This window comes from Convolutriloba macropyga, chromosome 8 (genome assembly GCF_964194025.1).
Source record: "Convolutriloba macropyga chromosome 8, txConMacr16.3, whole genome shotgun sequence".
NCBI lineage: Eukaryota > Metazoa > Xenacoelomorpha > Acoela > Convolutidae > Convolutriloba > Convolutriloba macropyga.
The window spans coordinates 28,691,673-28,714,953 of NC_134475.1; the positions used below are offsets into that span (position 1 = coordinate 28,691,673).

The 23,281-nt window shown below is 34.9% G+C and overlaps 2 protein-coding genes across 4 annotated transcripts in view; both read left to right on the forward strand.

Annotated features, from left to right (window-relative positions):
- Positions 1-5,849, forward strand: part of LOC142344058 (methyltransferase-like protein 22) — a 34,893-nt gene extending 29,044 nt beyond the window's left edge. Inside the window, exons 2-3 of one of the 2 annotated variants that reach the window (XM_075395533.1) lie at positions 4,795-4,987; positions 5,257-5,849. In XM_075395533.1, coding sequence (XP_075251648.1) covers positions 4,795-4,987; positions 5,257-5,837 — 774 coding nt within the window. In that variant the 3' untranslated portion in view covers positions 5,838-5,849. The remainder of the gene's footprint in view (positions 1-4,794; positions 4,988-5,256) is intronic. The other variant, XM_075395532.1, reaches the window with a different exon arrangement.
- Positions 1-22,149, forward strand: part of LOC142344059 (uncharacterized) — a 390,373-nt gene extending 368,224 nt beyond the window's left edge. The window contains exons 2-5 of one of the 2 annotated variants that reach the window (XM_075395535.1): positions 5,998-6,203; positions 14,756-14,867; positions 21,141-21,478; positions 21,852-22,149. In XM_075395535.1, coding sequence (XP_075251650.1) covers positions 6,006-6,203; positions 14,756-14,867; positions 21,141-21,454 — 624 coding nt within the window. In that variant the 5' untranslated portion in view covers positions 5,998-6,005 and the 3' untranslated portion in view covers positions 21,455-21,478; positions 21,852-22,149. Of the gene's footprint in view, positions 1-5,997; positions 6,204-14,755; positions 14,868-21,140 lie in introns of both variants that reach the window. The other variant, XM_075395534.1, reaches the window with a different exon arrangement.
- The last annotated feature ends 1,132 nt before the right edge of the window (positions 22,150-23,281 follow it).

Consider the following 23,281-nt stretch of genomic DNA (forward strand, 5'->3'; position numbering starts at 1 on the left):
TGAACTAGTCTATAAGTGACTTTAGAAAACAAAAAAACGCAATAATTTTTCTAAAAAAACAGCTCTCAAAGAGAATTCGAGTTTTATTTTTTATGGTAAACTTGCCCATGAGAGCCTATTAGGAATGAAAAATTGTTTCATTTAATAGCGTGAAATGTAATCTTGAATTGATATTTTTATAGAAAATGTCTTAATTTGAACGAAAATTAAGCTAAAAGTGAAAACCATGCCAAATGTCCTGTGTTCACACAAAACATTAAACCTCGATAACTCCTCGGAAAAAATGAAATTCAAAAAAATCTTTTTTAATTCCTAACTCTACGCTGGACGAGCTTTTTAATGATACTTCTCACATTTCTCTACTATGAATATATCGACCGGCCAAAATTGTCTGAACAAAAAAATTCATTTGAGTATATAGTTCCTCCCCCCACATGTGGGGTCGGAACAATAATCTATGCCATGAACAGAGTACTGAGTATAAAGATAATCATTTTTAGAAAACATGTAAATTTTTAGCAAATATAACCAGATAGCTAAATATTTACGTTCTCAAATAAATTTATTAAAATCGATTTCATTTCAGGTAATAATCCTTCTGAACATATTATACTTTGTCATTTGTGCTGACACATAGTGACTCTAGCCAGCGGAACATAATCTGTGGGTTCTCTCATCACATCGTGACAGGATTCTGCGCCTTTTAAACGTTTTTATTTGTTCATTTTATTACGCAAATTAAAGAATTTGTTAAAATACAATGATTACATAATGAATGACTAAAGAGGCATCTTGGAACGACCGTTTGCTAAACGAACGAACGAAGCTTTGAAAATATTTTTCTGTTCACTGATGTTACCTCGTCATTAACTGATGCTGAAATTTGGTAAAATCGTAAGTTTTAAGTTTTTTGGAATATGTTTTAGTTAGCTCTCTAAAATGACATTACTTTCATATTGAGACTCTTCAGCTGTTTAACTTACAAAGTGCAGCGACAGCGATCACTTTACAACTTCAATTTTTAAATATTAGGTTTACTTGATTTTTGGTTTGAGTTTGCTCCTCATTTCAAAATCCTTTGCTTGAAGATAGGCGATACAGATGAAGATTCCGCGAGGCGAAATACGCGCACTGGCAGCAGTGTTGCTGGACCGGTTGCGAACGAAGTGTGTTACGTAAGACACAAAATGGAGACTACTCTGAACGATGTTGGACTCCAGGTGTGGAATGGGGCGCTACTCATATGTGATTATATTCTGCAAAATCAACAAATGTTTAAAGGCATGTTTTTAATAGCCAAGTAAACCATTAAGGTATTGAGTACAAAGCGATTAAGTGCTTTTTGTTTGAAGTGAAGTTCTTTTTAAGCATGAAAAACGGCCCAGTTTATGTAAGAAACGTAATTGCATGCACCTAGATTTGAGTTTGAGCAAACGGTCTAATTTTTCTGTTTCTTTCGTTAAATACTAAAAAACTACTGTCATGAGTATAAAAGTGCACCAATTCAACGAGTATTATGCACCCATGACAGCTATATTGTGTCGTTTCAGGCACCAAAGTGTTAGAACTGGGAGGGGGAACAGGCATTGTATCCATCATTCTCTCTTCTATCTGTGATCAAGTCATCTGTTCAGAAAAGGATGAACAAATCTGCATTTTTGACTTAATTGTCATCCAAATTAAGAGATAATCAAAAATATATGTTTGAGTTGAAAAAATCTTTACACGCCTAAACTACTAGTTGAATTACGTAATGATATGACCCAATAAAGCGCTCACGCAATCTGCCATTAAAAACGCTACGAGAAAAAAAACACAACAAAATCAGCAAAAACAAAAATTTCACGGCAAAAACTCAATATATAAATTTAAAAGCACCTGGTAACGTCAAAATGCAATCAGATAAAACCTTAGCTACACAAATTTACTCTTTCTTAACTACACAGCAGATGGAATTTTTCCTTAATGAGACTAGGTAACAAGTCGGCAAAAAGAAATAATGAGGCAAAATTCAATAATCAGAATTTTTAAAAACGTTAAACTTCATACGTCTCAAAAACCCTTAGCCTTTAACGAAATAATTTGTGATAAAGTTCCAGAAGTCGTTACAAAACAGATAGGACCTGTATTTTTTTAGACAAAGTCATAGAAACGAACTTGTAGAAAAACTCAAAAAGTAAAAACAAACAGATTGCGAAAACACAAATTATTGAAGCCATTAAAATCATAATGTTTATCTGAATATTTTTTCTCTCATTTCAGTTTTTATCTATACTATTTCAGCTAAAATTTTACTGAAGGATTAAATAAGCTCACTCGGTCCTTATTTGAAAATAATTGGGATCTTATTACGCGAATATGCTAAAAAAAAACAGAAAAAGAAACACAAATATTGACCACCCACAAATCTTTTATGAAAACGCATATCGTCTACCAAACGAAACATCACTTACGAAACAATATCAATAGAGAGTTTATTTTTTGATTTACATGGGATTGAATGGGACCTCTCAGTGTTGAGAATAAGTTACTAGTTGACGAAAGAACAACAAAACTGAAATTAAATAATTTGAAACCGAATAATATCATAAACTTTAAGACTATTCGTTCTAAACTGCATTGAGTAACATTCTTCATTCAATCCTCAGCTACAAGCTTATGAGACCTCTCAGTGTTTTACGACTACAAAAACAATAAAAACAGCAAAATAAAAAAGAGAGAAAAGTGTCGAAGCCATTAACAAGTGAATTTTTCAGAAAAAAACGCACTATCTTCAATTATTTTAAACATCAGTAGGCTGCTTCTTCTTTTAAAAAAACTGGCTTCAAAAATCAACAAATATGAACAAGTATATCAAAGCAACGAAATTTTTACGAAAAACACGTAATATCAACGCCATTAAATTATATAGCTTTCAAAAGAAATCAATAAATACGCTAAGTGATGCCTCGATGGGAAGACTATGATGTTTGTCATTCATAAGTCGAAATCAAAAAGACATCACAATAGGTCTTATAGCTATGAAAACAACCACAAATACAGGCAAAAACCAAAAATTCATTAGAAAAATGCGAGAAGAAACTGTCGAAGTCATTTAAACCATGAGCTTTTCTTTGAAATCTTTCTCTAATATCCATTGAACGTTTTTTCTAAGCAAATGAGAACTATCAGTTTTATGATAATGTTATAAGATTTCAAAAGGAACCAAAATAATCAGAAATAAACATCCGAAAATTAAAAAAAAGAATTATGAAGACTCGTGGCATCGAAGTCATAAAACCAATAGTTAGTAGTCAAAATCGCTATCGAGATTAAATTAGTTGCGGTGGAAAGGAAGGAGGTACTGCCGTTACTGAAAATGATATACAGTTCAAAAAAATAGGTTTAAGATCGGTTAATGTTAAAAAAAATTCGAAAGTTTTTTAATGTTTTAACAGCCATTAGCTGTCCACTCAAAGCACTAGCTAGGTTCACTTTATGCTCATTAGGGAGCCTATTGCACTTTTAGTCAACGAGTCTATGCTATCGGACTTCAAAAATTTAGTGAAATCTCTAAAAGAAAATCCAAATTTCATTTAAAATTACGAAAAGTCAGAGTAGAAGCCAAAAGAAAAGAAGTGCGATCCCTCGAAAACGAATTTTTTGTTCATTGGGCTTCATTTGACTCTAAGTGAGTTTCGTACTTAACGGAATCTTGATATGGTAATGGACTAGTCTATAAGTGACTTTAGAAAACAAAAAAACGCAATAATTTTTCTAAAAAAAACAGCTCTCAAAGAGAATTCGAGTTTTATTTTTTATGTTAAACTTGCCCATGAGAGCCTATTAGGAATGAAAAAATGTTTCATTTAATAGCGTGAAATGTAATCTTGAATTGATATTTTTATAGAAAATGTCTTAATTTGAACGAAAATTAAGCTAAAAGTGAAAACCATGCCAAATGTCCTGTGTTCACACAAAACATTAAACCTCGATAACTCCTCGGAAAAAATGAAATTCAAAAAAATCTTTTTTAATTCCTAATTCTACGCTGGCCGAGCTTTTTAATGATACTTCTCACATTTCTCTACTATGAATATATCGACCGGCCAAAATTGTCTGAACAAAAAATTCATTTGAGTATATAGTTCCTCCCCCCACATGTGGGGTCGGAACAATAATCTATGCCATGAACAGAGTAATGAGTATAAAGATAATCATTTTTAGAAAACATGTAAATTTTTAGCAAATATAACCAGATAGTTAAATATTTACGTTCTCAAATAAATTTATTAAAATCGATTTCATTTCAGGTAATAATCCTTCTGAACATATTATACTTTGTCATTTGTGCTGACACATAGTGACTCTAGCCAGCGGAACATAATCTGTGGGTTCTCTCATCACATCGTGACAGGATTCTGCGCCTTTTAAACGTTTTTATTTGTTCATTTTATTACGCAAATTAAAGAATTTGTTAAAATACAATGATTACATAATGAATGACTAAAGAGGCATCTTGGAACGACCGTTTGCTAAACGAACGAACGAAGCTTTGAAAATATTTTTCTGTTCACTGATGTTACCTCGTCATTAACTGATGCTGAAATTTGGTAAAATCGTAAGTTTTAAGTTTTTTGGAATATGTTTTAGTTAGCTCTCTAAAATGACATTACTTTCATATTGAGACTCTTCAGCTGTTTAACTTACAAAGTGCAGCGACAGCGATCACTTTACAACTTCAATTTTTAAATGTTAGGTTTACTTGATTTTTGGTTTGAGTTTGCTCCTCATGTCAAAATCCTTTGCTTGAAGATAGGCGATACAGATGAAGATTCCGCGATGCGAAATACGCGCACTGGCAGCAGTGTTGCTGGACCGGTTGCGAACGAAGTGTGTTACGTAAGACACAAAATGGAGACTACTCTGAACGATGTTGGACTCCAGGTGTGGAATGGGGCGCTACTCATGTGTGATTATATTCTGCAAAATCAACAAATGTTCAAAGGTATGTTTTTAATAGCCAAGTAAACCATTAAGGTATTGAGTACAAAGCGATTAAGTGCTTTTTGTTTGAAGTGAAATTCTTTTTAAGCATGAAAAACGGCCCAGTCTATGTAAGAAACGTAATTGCATGCACCTAGATTTGAGTTTGAGCAAACGGTCTAATTTTTCTGTTTCTTTCGTTAAATACTAAAAAACTACTGTCATGAGTATAAAAGTGCACCAATTCAACGAATATTATGCACCCATGACAGCTATATTGTGTCGTTTCAGGCACCAAAGTGTTAGAACTGGGAGCGGGAACAGGCATTGTATCCATCATTCTCTCTTCTATCTGTGATCAAGTCATCTGTTCAGACAAGGATGAACAAATAGTCTCAACATCAGAGGAAAACTTGAACAACAATAATCATTTACGCAGTCCCTGTTGCAAAGTTGAGTGCACAGTGATCGATTGGATGAAACCAGAGAATATTGAGTTTGAAATCCTGAAAAATCTGAATGTTATCGTAGCGTGTGATGTTGCATACGACTCGGATATTTCAGACCATTTCGTCAGTTGTTTACTTAAAATTTGTTCAGAATTGTTTCGAAATTCCTCGAGGAAAAATTTGCATTTGTTTCTCGCCATCGAAAAACGAATGGTGTTTTGCTCCAATGACATTGAACCCTCATTTCCAGCTTTCACTTATTTTGAAGAAATTTTGAAAAGCAAATTTGTTCCTGCATTGATGGCTATGTGCGTGATATGTGATATTCAGAGCCTAAATGTTAACAGTATTAAGAATCATTTTGAAGAATTTGAAAGGCCTAGCTCGATGGAATTAGTGTCTATCTCTTTGAATTCCAAATAGTTTAATGATCAAGCAACACTTTTCTCTTCTTAATTGAGCTTTCATAAAGCAAGTTAATCTTTGATCCTGTTCTTAATCGTGCGGATTACCTCAGCTAATTCATTTAAATTCATTCTGACTGTACTTCTGACTTCAAATTTGGAATTTTCTCGTCATTTTCAGGTTAAAATGACAGATGCAGAGTCGAACCCGAATTCTACTGTGATGTCGTCGAACGATGCCAACATAAAGGCAGATAAATCTCTGAAGATGTCACTGACTTGCAAATCTCTCCGAACAACATTTCCAAGTGTTAAGCAAATGCAGACACACGAGTTGTACAGTATGCTAGAAGGAGAGGACAAAAACGGAAACCTCGTTGTTTTGGTGAGTTAGTATTTGTGCGTCAAGGTGGAATTCTTGAGTTTAAAGTTTCCTTGAGATTACAAATTTTTATTTTATGATTAATTGCTCTTTTCGTTTTAACGCGATTTTTACTATCGGTTTTTTTCGTCTGACCATTTTTCACGTGACTTTTTCCTCGCTTTACTTCTTAATTTTATTTAATAGCTCTTTCATCTGATAACAGAGGTTTCCAGCCCTCAGGCCTATCAGTAGCCTTCAATCACCTCACTCAAGTGGTATCAATGGGTGCCATGCGTGATTCAGCTACAATTTTGATTGCAAGAGATTAGCGATTGAGCTAGAAATGCTGGGGACTGTCGTATCCAATTACGCCGCTATGCCCAATGAGAGGGTCAAGAAAGTCCGGTTCAAGAACTCACTAACCTCAAGTGATATCAGACTCAATTTATGAATTTATGAGAGGGGAAACCTTGTTTAAATGTAACCCAATGAGTGGGAAATTCATTTAATTTTACTAGTTTTTGTCCTCATCCATCAGCAGGGAGCTACAAATTATCCAAACGGAAGAATTCAGTTTAACTTCTACGCGTTTAATCCAGAAAAGTGGAAAATTGGCGTCGCGCAGTTAAGTTGTGTATAGCAATTGTTATCATCGGACCTTGAAGGATTTAGTTTTTTTATGGACGTTGGTCAAAACCAAGATTAAATTTGTTTAAACTACGCTATAGTTAATATAATCTACCAAAAGGTCAAAAAACTTTAAAAAAAATTTTTTGCTAACTTTCATTGACGGCAGATTACATGGTAACTGCGCCGATATGGATTTTGGTTTTAAATCTTGTTTTAAATTTAGCTGTAATAAAAATCTCGTGAAACTCCTTCGGTAACCGCCCTGCTAAATCCTGTTTTGATTGACCCCTTCACCCAGCAGTCGTTTGACAGAATTTTGCCTTCCATTTCTCGGTTTTGTTCATTTTTTTCACGTCAAAGAGAAAAATTTATCGAAAATTCAGTGCCCTTTATTGTTTTGAGCAATTGCTCTCGAACGAAGTTTGGAGCAATTATTGAAAATTTGTCTTTTTTTCTGCATAGTTTTTGCTTGACCGTTTTGACTTTTCGGGAGACTTTTACTCCCCTGACTTTTTGTGGCATAATAGTTTTAACAATTTTGAGTACTTCAACTTAATCGGCTGCAGCTTATTACAAAAAGAAAAATTTGTAATCTACATTTTCGTTTGAAACATGAAATGCTACGCAAGAAATTTCTTGTGCAATTGACTGAGCAGAATTAAAAAGCAGAGAAAAGATTTTCTTCAGTGCGAGACGAATAAGTTGTTGGAATAGGCAGCCAATTTTGGAAATAGTTTTTGAAAGCTACTTTTTGTAGCCAATTTCTTTGTAAAAAACATCAAAATTGCCTCTATCCTAAGTAATGATTTCTTTTCAGTGGTCAATTTTTTTAGCAAATCTGAGACCATTGCTGGACCATTGTGGAACTTTTGCTACTCACAAAGTCACAGGAGCCGTTTTGTTAAAAAATTATTTCGAGGATATAACCTAAGAATTTTGGACTATTATTTGAAAATTTAAATATAAATTCAAATAAATATAATTTTTAGTTCAAAGAAGTCGAACAAACTGTTCTAATAGCAGCTAGACTGATTGGGTGCAATATCTAAATGTTGCAAAACTGTTTGCAATTAGAGGTAGCGTCAGAAAGCTAACGCCTTGGATTAAACTCCCTAACGAGATACTATTACGTTGCCAATGTCCGAAAAGGCAAATTTCAATAAATTTTGCGTTTGGAATTGAGTGACAAAACTGTCCCCAGTTTTCAAAATTCATATACCATTTTAGCGATGGAATATAGTTACACAAAACATGAAAATCAGTTACTATATCAAGCAAAAGGCTTACATCTGTGTCACGACATGGATAAACGCAACCCATTTTGACAACATTGAACATTAATTAGCCTATTACTTTATTGCCCCAATTTTATTTGTAATTACTTGAGAGACCAATCCGCAATGAGTATTGATTGGAAAATTTCTGAAATTAATCACCAATTAGGCTTTCTTTCATATCGATTTAATTGACACTATCTTAATTATTTAGAAATTGTCACATAGTGTGGAAACTAGTGACTTATGTCATGGAAATGAGTGAACAAAAACTGATCTAAGCTATCATGCTAGCCCAAAAAACACGCTTTTTGAAAAGTGAGTGTACATATCAATATGAAGCAACTTTAAACTAAATTAGACTAGTGTAACTCGTTTCCAGGCACGCTTACAACTCTAATCTTAAAAAATGGGTCGTGACAATGCACGACAAAATTGATTATGAATACTCGATTTTTCGGAAATTGGTCACTTAATGACGTCATTGCAGTTCGACGTATTGCGGGACTACTGTTTTCACATAAAACTCATAATCTTGACCACTAACTTTGTTGTTGCATGGAAATGTGAATTGAAGTTACCAGATTTAATGCTGAGTAGGGTGTGCAATTGAACAATTATTTGTTCGGTTCAGTAAATTGTTTTTAATAAATATGACTCCAATTGCATTGAATTTTTTTCGGATAATGACTATTGTTCCTAATCTGGAACAATTTTAGTTTCCAACACTGTTTTTTCACCCCGATTTTAAAGTTCTCAATTTTTCCTCGTTGACAGATGTTGAATCATTTGCCGGCTGTCCTCTTCGGATGAAGCCTTAAAGCACTTCGTCTACTTCTTCCTTTTCCTCAAGTTCGAAGAGGTCGACACGAGTGCACATGACTATTTAAGGTGTATTGACAGACGGGGGTGATAGTGAAGTCATATAATCTATCATGTGTCATCAGTTAATTCACAGCCAGCATATCGCATTTTCGAATATCCAAATATCAAAAGCGCAGGTTTATCTTAACAATTAGGCTAGCGAAACCGTACAATTTTAGTAAATCGGGATGCGGCACTAAAATGGAGGTGAGAAAAACTCTTTTCAGATCGTATTTTATTCATAATTTATTTAGATCGTAAAGCAACGTAAATCAATATAAGGCAACCTGTAAGAATTGAATCATACAAATCAACATCCCGAAGCCACGTATTAACAAGTGTTCGATCAAAACCACAAGTGCTTTAGACGCAAGAGTTGTGTTCTGCTCATTTGACTGGTATTAGTCTATCTCTATTCTTACGATCACAGCCGGTTGCCATTCTTTTCAAGACCGTGCAAAAAGGCAAAATTATTAAGTACAATTACATCTTATTTGATAGGTTTAATTATTAAGTAAACTGCAGTTATTTTATTTGCACTTTGCAAAAATTTTAGCTAAAAACTTGGATCAAACGCTTCAACCATTCTTCTATCTTTAGAGGTGAAACCAACTGCAGTATTGTATATATTAATATTTTTAGGAAAAATGACAAAAATTGCGCAAAAATTAGTGAAAAATTGTGAAAATGTGAATATATGTCATAAATCTGCAAAAAAAACGGCAATTACAAAAATCAAATTTTTTCCGAAAAAGCGGTGTCGAAACAGTTAAAACAAGAAGCAATGCACTAAAATTATTAAATATGTTAAATTGTGCGTTTCTTTATTGCCAATAATGTGTAAGGTGATATGCGACCTGTAATTATTGAGACTAGGGATCAAGTAGATAACAAAGAAAAGTGTTTAGCAAAATACGTGTTTTTTAAGATCTGATTTCAAAGTCATGAAAAGCTGTAGCTATCGTCTGAACTCACTAAATAGGTTCTTGTTCATCCATAGGAAAGCAGTACAAAATTCTGACTAGAACCTCAACGGGGGGGGGGGCAATTACTGCAGCGTGACCATCAACAACGGGGTGGGCCATAGTAACGCGCTTTTGTCTAGCTCTGCACAATATGGCGGGAAATTAGCAAAGTTTGCAAATCAATATGAACTAATTCAAACAGCCGAAGATCAATTAAGACGAATGAATCAATTATATAGCACCATAAAATCATAAAAATCTGACTAGAACCTCAAAAATAGGCGGGACGTTTTTGAAGAATGCATTTCAAAAAATTTCAAATTGTCCCACCCCGTTGTAGATGGCCACGCTACAGTAATTGGCCGTCCCCTCCCCCGTTGAGGTTCTAGTCAGAATTTGATACTACTTAGGAAGCCATTAAAACTTTTTGTTATCCAGCATTTTTTATACGACTACAAAAACAACAAACACAGTCAACGATATAAAATCTTTAAATTCTGCTAGAAGAGGGAGTCGAACCCGTTTAAAGCATAATCTCTTTTCGTAGAAAAACGATATGTTCAAATATTCCTTCCTTTTAAACGCCAATATTTTGATAACTGACCTGTCAATAAGTTGGCCAGACTAGAAAAAGAACCTCAGATACGAGAATTTCCAAACATTGAAAACTTTTGTGAAAACTCATATGTTCAAAGTCGAAAAACCATTACTCAAAACGTAAAACGCAATAAATATTAAATTTTAATCCATTAGAAAGACGACATAACCTGTCTTTGCTGACCTTAAGCTACAGGTTGAGCTAAAGAGAAAAAGTTGGCAAAGCTCAATAATCCATTGTTGATTTTGAGCACAATTATTTTTGAATTCGAAACGACCGTAATCTCTAGACTTAAAAAAAACTAGGTAAGTTTCCTTGAAACTCCTTTGGCAGCCAATTGAACCTCTCATTAGTCAGCTTTGATTTGAATTTCTCTGTTCTGTATTTAACATAAAAAATCAAAATGCAAAAATGTTTTTTAAAAAGACAGCGACTTATAAAAATCCGAATTTTATTTGGAGTGGGAAGAAAACAACGTTTAGACCAAAATTAGCCTTACTTTTGCTCGTAATATAATTGTTGTGACATAATTTTAATGACATATTATTGTTCGGAAATGAATAGATATGGGTATTTTGACAGAAAAAGTCATTGTAATAAAAATATAAAGCATTTTGCATAATTATCGAGTTAAATTAGCAAAATTACCGGCAAAATTTTAAGAGCCTTTTCAAGGGAAGCGAATGTAAAACTTTCGCTCTTTGTATTAAAAAAGATTGTGTCACCAGTTTTAGGCGTGTTACTCTGGCAAATATAAACAGTGGATTAAGGAAGTTTATTTCGTGCCATTTGTGATTTTAAAAAAATGTTAAATTTAGCAAGAATTGTAGCCAAAAATAAGATCAAACACTTCAACAGTACTCTTTTATATTTAGAGGTGAAACCAACTGCACTATCGTATACAATTAAAAACAACGAAAATCAGTTAAATGTCCGTAAAACTTTAAACCTCGATAACTCCGTGGAAAAAAAACAAGAATTTTGAAAAAAAAAGAATTTTTTCATAATCTACGCTGGACGGGCTCTCTGGTGATACCACACAAGCCTCTACGATGAATATATCGATCGGTCAAAATTGACTGAAAAAAACCACTTGATTATACCGTCTAGTTCTTCAGATAATGTTTTATTGGATTTTTTCACGGACTTAGGTCTAAATCAAATAATTAATGAGGCTACGCACATTCGTGGGAACTGCCTAGATCTCATTTTCACTTCTCTAGAGTCAATTCCATTCCATCTCCCAGAAGGGCCTTTCTCAGATCACTTTCCAATAATTTTCCAAGTTCCACTCATCAATTATTACAGAAGTATACGCATCTCTACTTACTCGAAATCATCTTTCAGTATTCAAGCGTTTAATCAAGAGCTTTTTTCGCTGTACGATCTTCTAACTTTCCAAATTAAAGCCTCTGATTTCTTTTCATTATGGTACTATGAGCTGAAAAAAGCGTTCTCGGTTTCGATAGCTAAGAAACGCCGAAAGCGTGTATCAGCTCCGTTTTTCTACTCTTCGCAAACCATGCATTTGTTAAATAAAAGCGCGACGATCAAGAGAAGGCTGGAAAAAGATTGGACACTATCGGACTCATTGAAAATGAGGGAAAGTCAGAAAGAGCTTTCAGAGTCAATTGAACTTGACACGAGTCTTCTTATTGAGAAATGTAATTTGACGAGCAGGAATGACTGTTTCAAGCTACTCAGGACTCTCAAAGAGACTAGCGCTTTTCCGCCTGTGATGAATTACGACGGTGTCAGTTTTTCAACTGACGATAAAAAGGCAAATGCATTCAATGATTTTTTCAGCTCTGTATATAGTTGTAAAATTCAGGAAAATGTTCCAACAGCTTTAGGTTCGAGTATTAAATTACAAGATGTTACGTTTGGAGTTCTGGAAATTGAAAAAAATATTGAGCAAATGTGATGACAGTTCTTCCATGGGCTCAGATCAAGTACCATCTTTCTTGCTTCGTGATGGCTGTCAAGTTTTAGCCCCAGCAGTTATGGCATTATTTCAAGTTATTCAAAAGTCCTCGCATTGGCCTAAGGAATGGAAAACCTCATATATATCACACCACTACACAAAAATGGTTCAACAAGTGACGTTAAAAACTATCGTCCGATCAGCTTGCTTCCAAAGCTTTCTATTGTTTTTGAAAAAATGTTGTTCAATTTTTTGTATCCACTAGTTAGGCCGCTAGTCACAAACGCTCAGCACGGTTTTATGAAGAGACGCAGCACAACTACTCAACTTACTTCATATTTTGATGTTCTTTACAACTATCTTGACAAAAATTTTCCTTGTGCTAGCGTCTATTTTGATATCAAAAAGGCTTTTGATTCCGTTCCGCATCATAAATTACTAACAAAACTGGCAGCATTTGGGTTCATCTTTTTTCGGATTATCTCGAAGATCGACACCAAATTGTCCGTATAGGATCTTGTTTTTCTAGGCCCTCCGTTGTAACATCTGGTGTCTCACAAGGAAGTGTCCTTGGACCACTTTTGTTTATCTTGTACATGAACGATCTTGTTGACCATGTGCAAAACTCCCATGTTTACTTATATGCCGACGACCTAAAGCTGCTATGCGTTTATTGTTTCGAAGGTCTGCAATGTGACATCAATGGTACTTATGAATGGTCACGCAAAAATCAACTTGAATTTCATCCAGAAAAGTGTATAGCGACGAACTTTAAATGCAGCCAGTCTCCCTTATTTCTAGGAGAAGTGGAAATTCTTTTCACTAGAGAGATTATGGATTTGGGAATGCTAGTTACTGAAGATCTCTGTTGGACAACACATGTTAAGACGAAACTTGCGAAATGTAATAAAATTTTTAATTTTTTGAAAAGAAGCATACCGTTTCAAGTTTCTATTCTCCGCAAGAAAACGTTGTACCAAACGATGATTTTATCTGTGCTACTTTACTGCTCACAAGCTTGGTGTGTTACAACTGGTATTTTGAAAGTGTTAGAAAAGTTTCAGCGCAAAGTGTTGCGCTGGGTTATTAGGTCTGAGGATTACAACGAGACACTTTCAAAACTAAATTTGTTTCCAATTTGCTATCAAATTGCGCGAGCTGACCTTATTCTACTATGGAAAACTTGGCATGGAACAATGGAGACTGACTTAAAGCTACATGTCAATAGTACGACACTCAGCTCCCGAGGATCAGTCAAAACCTTTTTTGAACAACCGTTGAACAAAAAATTCAAAACTGACAACTGTTTTCTTAGTCGAACTATCCACTCCGCCAATTACCTAATTTCTATCAACGTCATTGACTTTAGGTCATCTTTCATTATTTTTTGTAAGAATTTAGATAATTTTCTCATAGCCAAAACACTTTCTTTTAATTACTATCGGCCATGTACATATTTTCTTAAATGTCGCTGTGTGGACTGCAGATCTTAATTTGATACTGTGCTTTGTTAATTTGTACTGTCATGTCTTTCTTTTACTATGTATTCCTCTTGTTGGAATTTAAGTCTTTTACTACTACTACTACTATACAGTCCCCCCCCCCCCACTAAAGTGGATCGGAACAGAAAATGGGACACGCTCCTAACTATAGGACTCATGAGATTATTTATTTGCGGTTTTTGATTATTTTTCGGCTGTCTTTGGTTTTTAATGTTTTTCGGTGGTCTTCCATTTCTGTTATTCTGGTCTAATTTTAATTCCGTTGATTTCTGTCCTGCGAATCACATGCTTATTTGTCAAACGGAATCGGCTTTGGACGAGTGACTTTTTCTCACATGACTGCTGGAATAATTGGGGGTTTGATTTCTCTTTCCCAGTTTTTAGCAATTAAACTCAGCAGATCTGCTAGCCATTTGGTGGAATTAGAGTACAAAATATTTCAATTAGAAATTACGACATTTATTACTCAATTGAAATCATTGAGATCGATTATCAGCGTATATACTTTCGTCGTTTCGCTATTTCCAATTGATGCCCCTTTTACGTCCGCAGCCTCATGGAACTAAATTTCAGACCATATATTTATGCACAATCAGTTGATTGCAATTTATTGCAATCAGTTGTTTTTATTTTGCTGTTTTTTTTCGGTCATCTGGTTCTTTTTCTCCAGCAGCGCTAATTTCTTCAAATTTCACATGGACTATGCCTGGAACTCTTAGTTTCTTCTAACGTTAAGGGCTGGTACATTTTTCGTCAATGGTTTGGCCTTTTTGTTTTTTAACAATATATCAAATATTTGCAAATCTGTTTTTTCAGGACGTTCGGCCACCCGAGGAGTTTGATGTCAGTCATATCAAGGGCAGCATCAGAGTGGAGCCATCAACCAAAGATCTAGAGTCTGTTCTGGAGGCAATCAAAACACATCAAAGTGAGAATTTTGATTATAGCTGCGAAGCTGTAAGGTGAGCGGAGCTATATTGTGGCGCTCTTGGTTTTTTACAATCCAAAGAATTTGGATTGTATTGTTGCTCTTTTTACAATCCAAGTTATTTGGATTATATTGGTGTGCTGTCTTTTTTAAGATCTCTTCACACACTTTTCGGCTTCTTCACTGAGGCGTGATTTTTGTCAAACTATGTTGAAAGTGGATTGAAAAATTGTTTTAAAAAAATTTCTTTGGTAATTTTTTTCCACGTGCGTCAATTTAACTTCAGTGTTTCTTTTCAGTGTTCGTTTTCAGTGTTTCTTTTCTTGAGTGCTATTAAAGTTTTACATATGTGTTCTAATTACGCCTATTTGCAATTGCTTCAGTTCGTCAATGGGCAGCTATAGCTTTTATGACTTTGACACTATTTGTAGTAAAAAAACATTAGAGAATATCTCAATTTTGCCCCTTTCTTAAACATTACTCATGTTCTATTACTTAGTATTATTCACGGCAGATCTCATTGGCTGCAAAGCAGACATTAAAGAACCTAATTAATGGTGAGTCCATAGCTAGTGGTTTTTGTGACTTGACACTATTTGTTCTCCAAATTTCTTTGAGTATTTTTTAAAATTCTCGTATATTTGTTGAATTTTTTGTTGTCTTATTACCTAATCGAAGTAGGGACAGGTCCCATGAGTTCCTAATAGAGATTAAAGTGATCGATTTAAATTTTTCAGTTTGAGGCTTCTGATTTTGTTGACTTTGACACTAACTGTTTTCAATAACTTATCGATTTTTTGAGTTCTGCGAGTTTTTTTTTACTTTGCTGTGGTTTTAATAGCCGCAAAGTGATAGCTAGGGCTATTATTGGCCTTCTCTTTTTTAATTCGTTGTCAAATTTTTGTTTCGGCCATTTGACGTGACGATCACTTCAAATCTGCTTTTTATTCATTCTTTCATGAAATTTCAACCGATTGCGTGCGTGACGTGATTTTTCACTCTTAGTGGAGACAAAAATGACTTCCTCGCTCTCAAAATGAATTTTCTTTACCTTTATTCAGGGAAATAATCTCAAATTTGTGTCACTCTAATTGGAGGTTGTTTAAGAGCATCTAACAGAAGCAGCCATAAGTTATAGCGATTCTAAATCAAAAAATAACGTGTCAGTATTTAATGAAAAGAAATTTCTTTTTTGGTCTGTTTTTTACTATCTTTTTGAGAATGCAGATTAATGAAGCTGTCGCGGCTCTCTTCTGGCAATCTTCCAGCTATGATCACTTAGTTAATGACCGGTCGTATCAGTTGCTAAGTATCCTTAAATCAATCGCTTTAATTGTCTCAGGTCTTAGCTATTGCTTTATGAACTTTACGCTGTTCGTCTTCTCAAAATATTAATGAATTTTTGTGTTTTGCATGTAATTGTTGAATTATTGTTCTGTTATCATTTCTTTTCAATATTGACAGGTAATCAAGTTAATATTGAAAATATCTTTAATTGAAAAAAAATCATTCAGTTCGTAGTTAATAACTTCGATTACTTTTATACAATCAATATTCGAAAATATAAGCTAGTTCATTAGTATTTGCGAAAATTGATTTATTTTTGTTGGCTTTATTTAGTCTCATATATGACATTTTTCTTTGGTTGCTAATGAGAAAAAAAGTGATCGAGTTTTTCGCTGGATTTTATAGCAGTCGTTTCTATAATTTTGACAAATTCTTAAGAATTAAAAGTTAAATTTTAGTCTTGCGTTGTTGTTTTTTATTCAAGTGGTCTTGTCACTAAGTTCTCATTGGCTTTTTAGTGGTATGATTCTGGTTTTTATTAGGTTTTTAGCTAACTTTTTTATTGCCTGAGAAACCTTTTGTTTTCGAGTTGTCTAAGTGAAAATGTGTATCTTGCCTTCCTTTTTATTTCTATATTTCCTTTTCCAGCCATTAGAACCGCTAAAATATTTTTTACGACTTCTAAATTTATGGTTTGCTGTGATTAAGGATTTTGGAATTTAGTTATTTGCTGGCTTTACTTTGGCTTCATTGATTTCTAAACAAATTTCTGATTTATTTTAATTTCAATAGTTTTTCTCTTTTTGCTTTGTCTGCCATTGTTTGCCAGTATATTGTTGTACTTTGTACTCATTCTAAGGATGGTTTGATCAATATTTTCCTAAAGTTAAATTTTTGTTATTTTTGCGAATTATTATTATAGCGTTGTATTATTGTTTTTCAAAACACTAGATCTTGGTAAACAAAATTTTCTAATTATTTCTAGATTTTGTTTCTTTTTGCGCATATAAGGACATTGGCTTTTTTTTTACCTGTTTTAGTTTAATATTGCTGTAAAAATGTGGAGTGTCAGGTCATTAGTTAATTCAATTAGTTAGATCCAATTGGTCCTGCTAAATTTTTTGTTAGATGTTTTCGTATCCTTTTCCGTGACTTTGAGGTTTTGAGGCGGGATAAGCAGTTACAGCTCGGTGGGCATTAATGTGCAAAAGAGGACCTCAGAAGTCTCTAGTAGCTTTTCAGGTTCTCAATGTGCTGAAAATGCTTTGGGGCCTAAATTCAAGGTGAAAAGGTCAGTTTTCGCTGTTTTTGTGCTCTGAATGCAATAATTTTACTTTGTCAATTTTCTTAAATTTTTTGTTAATTTGGTTATTTTAATGGTCCGTCATGGTTTATCTGGCTATTATGCTATGCAAAATGTCTTTTGTGCTAACGATTATATTTGTTTATGCCAACTTCAACACCAGAGTCAAAGCATTTTTCGCGATTTTCAAGTTCATCATTTTTCAAGTTTTTCCAGCCTCAGGGGCCAGGGATTCTTCTCTAGGGTTTGACAATAGGTTACTAGATAATTTATAGTGGCAAAACTAGCAATTTTTGTCATATTTTTTAGTTCTTCCGGCATCTGGGGCCATCAGTTTGATAATCGGTTACTGCGTAGTTGTTGGCAATGAAATGGTTTTCAATATCTGATTATCACAAATTGTTGCAATTTTTTGATAAAATTTGAATTTTCAAAATTGCTTAAGATTTTATCATTTTCCGAGTTTTTCGATGTTTATGGGCCAGTGAATTTTCTTGAAATTCTTGCAATTGGGTTACTGGATAGTTTCTGGAGACAACGAAGTGGGTCTGAAGATTTTAATATCACTAATTTAAGCATTTTTTCAGAAAATTATGCGAATGTCCTCACATTTGTCTTTTTCTGAGTTTATTTGTTCTCACATTTATGTCTCTCTGAGAATCGCTGAATGTTTTTTACATAGAGTTTTTTGAGCGGCGTAGATAGCTTTTTCAACTTATATCTTTATCGGTTTCTATCTGTATTAAACGGCACGCAAGTTGTTTTCGCAGCTATTCCGGCAGTCTGCCGGCTATGTTTGTTTTTTAATTGTCGATTACTTAGGGTTGCGATGCTGAGAAACTGTGTTGTTTGAAGAGTCCTTTGAGAGTATATTAAGGACTGATTATTTTAAAAGACCGAAAGTTTTGTTGAAAAATTGTGGTTTATGCAGTTCCTTTCAATGAGCAATGGGATTCAAGTTCTGGTGCGAAGCGTTTTTTGAGAAAAGACGTTTAGTTTCAGAGTTCAACACATCTTGTTTCCAACTTTCATTTACAATATTTAGAATGAACAGGACGAAGTGCGAAAATCCAAGTTAAGTTAGTCTTCAGTCTGCTTTTTTAAAATTACTGAAGTTGATCAAGAAACGGTTTCTCTTGCGCTCAAAAAGTTTTTAGCGATGAATCCTTGTATATACTCGTGGTTGCCACTCTGATTCACGTTACAAATTTTAAAGAGATAAATTGAAGGCTTGTGTGGAAAGTAGTGGCTGTAAACATTTATTTCAAATTAGACCAGAGATCAAAATGCCTTCACTCAAGTTTTGGTTTCCACTGAGGTATTAAGTGTTTTGGATTGATGTCACAAAAAATGCCATCCGCTCTGGTTTTTATTAACCCAAGGGTAAATTAGATTACTTTCACAACCTTCATTGCTTCAAACCGTTTCATCAATTTTTTGTGTATCAATTTCCGTAATGCAGGCTAAGCAAGCTTTAATGATGGTATAGAAATAAAGCTTTACAAACTGCATGAGCCGAAAAATGGCACATTGCGTAAAGAAGATTAAAAGAAATCTTCCAAATTGATTCCAAACTTACCCTGCGAGGCAATAAAATTTTCTGAGAAGCAATGACCAACTGAACATCACGGTAAACGTAAAGTAAACCGATGTAAAAGTAAGCCGACATAAAAGCAAGACCAAAGTGATGTACTAGTTTTGTACTCTCTCAGAAATAATACATTGTTAACCGTTGCAATCCAGGCAGTTCCAATCCGTTGCAAAATATGTATTCCTGTGCTCCAATGAAACAAATTGCGTCCTTTTAGAGCATCTACTGCTAGCGAGCCCCCAGCAGTCCTCTTATCCGCCGTGGGATATAATCCGGAAAAACGCGGGGCTGTAATTGCGGCGAAGCCGTTTGACGATCTATAATAGCGCGATCTTGGAAAATGTTAGTGCAAAAAAACATGCGCTTGAAATTGAACAGTCCGTGAACACTCTACGGAACAGAGGATTCCTGAGAAAATATTGCGGACTATTAAGGGAAAGTAATGCTAGAGAGCAAGTAAACACTACTATTGAACTTTGATGCCGAAAACTCTAACTCTCTACATGATCTCAAAAATACGCAAACAATTCAGCCAACACCACACTCTAAAAAATAGAAAAACACTCAAGAAACTTCAAGCTACAAAGAAACCGAAAATGAAGAGTAGATCTTTCAATGCCAATACCGTTACGAAAGAAAGGAAAAATATCAAAAAAGCTAACTTCTTCAAGATAACGTCCCATTTTATTAAGTCAAGTGCAAAGAGAATTTTGCGGAACATTAATGCCGTGTAGAAAATTTTTTTGACGTTTAAAAAATAGAGTAATGCGAATCATCGAGTTTTGTTCTGCATTGGTTCACCGAGTAATGATTCTCTCCCCATATAGTTTATTCAGAAGAAACTTTTTAATTTTTGTAATTGTGTTGTTTTTAATTTTCTGATTGCGTTAGTTTTTAATTTTTCTCGAGGGCAGTTTCAAGCAATTGTTGCGGTCTGCTGTCTTTATGCAGAATTTTTGCCAGGTCCATTTTGTCTTTTCGATCACTTTTAGGTCTTTCACTTTTGCGGTTCTACTTGATCTCTTGTTCGTAATTTTAAGCCTAATAAAATTTTTTGGAGCTCCGTTAATGGAAGCCTATTAGTGAACTTATTGCACCCTCTCGGACAAATCGTTCTAACACCCTAGTGGAGCAGGCTAGCAAGAATCGGGCCTCCACTCTGTCGTTTGAGAGCCTTTTCTCCGACGATACTTTGTAGCAATTATATGAGTCATGTCGGTCTTTTTAATACGATTTTTTGTTTGACCGCTTTTTAGTTTGGCCCATTTGACTTTTCGTCCTCAAAAATGAGATAAACAGGTAGCGCCCAGCGAGCATTAAGTTCTCTTAGAGCCTTTCAGCTCACTAGTTTCCGATTCAGAGAAACTGTTCTGAGACTTATACTTATGGTGTGAAGGGCGGTTAGAGGTTACCCCCCCCCCCAACAACCCCCCCCCCCACCTCATCAGCCCACCCTCAGTGCAACCCCCACCAATCCCCGTCCCTGCACATCTTTTAGGCCGTAAGGGCCCCGTGCAGCCAAAGAGCCCCCTCCTACAGTTGCCCCCCTCCCGCTGTTGCCCCCACACCCCCCTCCCCCATCAGCCCCCCGTTGCGCTAACCTTACGCCTCTTCAATTAAGATAAAGCTAGCCTCACTGAAGTGTGGCTAGCTACTGACAAAGCCAAACGCTCGCCGACGAGAGAAATTCGCCCAACGTTAGTCGGTTGTTTTCTTAAATCGTGTGAAATGGTTTTCAATTAGAAAAAAACTTTTCTCCACCGCCCCCAAAAAAATATATGTTCCCACTAAGCTGCTGGGGGGGGGGGGGGGGGGGGGGCACAAACGGAAAAGATACCGGAATTCTATTTTTATGAGGGCACTATTATTTTAAGAGGATGCTATAAATTAAATTATGATGTGGCACAGTGCGTATACTGAGGCGACTTTTGGAGATAGTGTTTTATTCTTGATCTCAGCCTTTTCTCGATCTTAATTCGCTGCTCACTTTTTCCTGTGTGTTGTGATATGTGGTTCCTGTAACTGTTCATGTTTAAGTGATTCCCATTTTAATGTTTCCTTTTAACTGATGATAACGTGTTGTTGATTTCAGGTGACTCAAGTCTGAGTGAGAGTACGACAGTCGTAGCATACTGTTCTCTTGGTTTCCGTTCCAGTGACCTCATTACAAAGCTCGCTCAGCATTGTAAAACTAAAGTAAAGAATTCAGAGAAAACTCAATCGAGTAGTGACCAAAGTGCAGTACCAAATATGCAAATGTACAACCTTGAGGGCTCTCTCTTCAAGTGGGCCAATGAGAATCGACCGATGGTAGACTCGAATGACGCCACGACAGCCCTTTGCCATCCTTTTAATTCTATTTGGGGCAAGTTTTTGAGGAAGGATGTGAGAGCTGTGATCAGTTAACCAGAACAGAGGCTTTGACTATCAGTAAGATTGCTAAAAGAGCACATCCGTTGGGTCCCATAGATTACCAGCGATGGATCATGGTAATTTCGTTGAATCCCATAGTTTTATCTTACTATGCTCCATTAGTATTTTACGTTGAGCATTAAAAATTCACTATAGTGATTTTGGTATGGCTCCGCTGGATCGAACTATGATTTTTCTATTATTTCTTCTGAATCATAGATACTGAATTTAAGTTTTATGTATGTTTTCTTGCCCATTGTCAGCAAATTATCACGCGTCATCGATGAGATGTAGATTTCTATCCATTGATCAATATATAAATTTGTCTTGATTTACGCTAATCAATCGATGGAATCAATGGGACACCAACTCTGGCAGGTCTTTTTAATAGGTCTGTACGGTGCCAAAATTTTGATTCTCCTCGTTATTATATCCTATCCATTTGTTATCTTTTATCAATGCATATCTGTAGCTGTCATCATTCTCGATTACCTGTTTATGTAAGCCTTATTGTGTAGGTTCTTTAAGCGTTGGTGTAAAAAATATAATATTGAATTTTAATTTATAACGTGATCAAATTGTATACAATTTGGCTATGACAGCCATGATTTTATTCCTTCTTTTGCTTAATTTTCCCTGACTTGTATGAATAATTTATGAAGCTACAAATTAAAATTTGGAGGCTCAAATGATTTTACTTGATCTGAGTATTGCAGTCTAGTACGTTTAATGATTAATAGCCGCCGTCAGCCTCTCAACGGCAAATATTTAGGCGCTCTCCTTTTTTAATTCGCTTTACCTTTTGATCATGTTTTTCGTTTCACATAAGTCAAGATTTTCACGCTTGACTTCTGACCTACTTCACTCAATGTTTCAACTCAATGGATTTTAGATTCTTTCACGCATTGGTTTACGCAATATAGTGAATACGATCAAGTCAAAAGTGCAAAATCAACAGAACGGGATGAACCGATAAAGCCCGGTCATTAAGTCATAGTGCATTAGGTTATCAACGTTCATTGGAGCTATTGCCAGCTGGCGTTAGGATTGTGCTTAATAGCCTTCAGTTTCGAAGCTGAATTTAATACAATTTTGAAATCTAATCGAATAAGCAGAATTTACACACCAGATAAGAACACTTTGAAAAATTCTGTTCATTAATTCTATCTGTTATCTTTTTCTGTGTCAATCTCAATGTGCGTCAACAGAGACTATGTTTAAGACGGTAGCCCGGGTTGGCAAAAAGTTTTAATCATAGAACTTTCATAATATGGACCGTTGACTTCATATATCAAAAAAGTTTTAAAAGATTGTTAAAACTACACTTATGGCTTAAATGAAAGTTCTATGACTCCAACTTTTCCATAAAATGGGAGTTTTATGGTTACTACTTTTTCATAACAACAAGCAGGAGGCATTTAAAGAGTCTTGGTTATTTCGTGATATCTCATGAGCTTCTTAAACTACAAGGAAGAACAGTTTGACGGTTTTCTTTCAGAATGAGCAAAAATGGAGGCTCTTTTCCCCACGACATGACATAACTAAAATCCCGGATAGGTCAGCATTATTGAAGGACATCACAAAGGCAAAGAATCAAAGCACTATCAATATACGGCAAATGGGACAAGGTTCCTGTAAGAGCACAAGGGATGGATATTTAATAAAAAGTTTTTTGTTAAAACATTGTTGTAAGAATAATTTTTAAAACATATCACCCCAAGGGTAATCTAAACCGGAGGCGTTCAACAAAAGACAAATGGCTTTTTACCATTCTAATTGACAGGAAGCAATACCAATAAGTATGAGTGACATTGAACAACT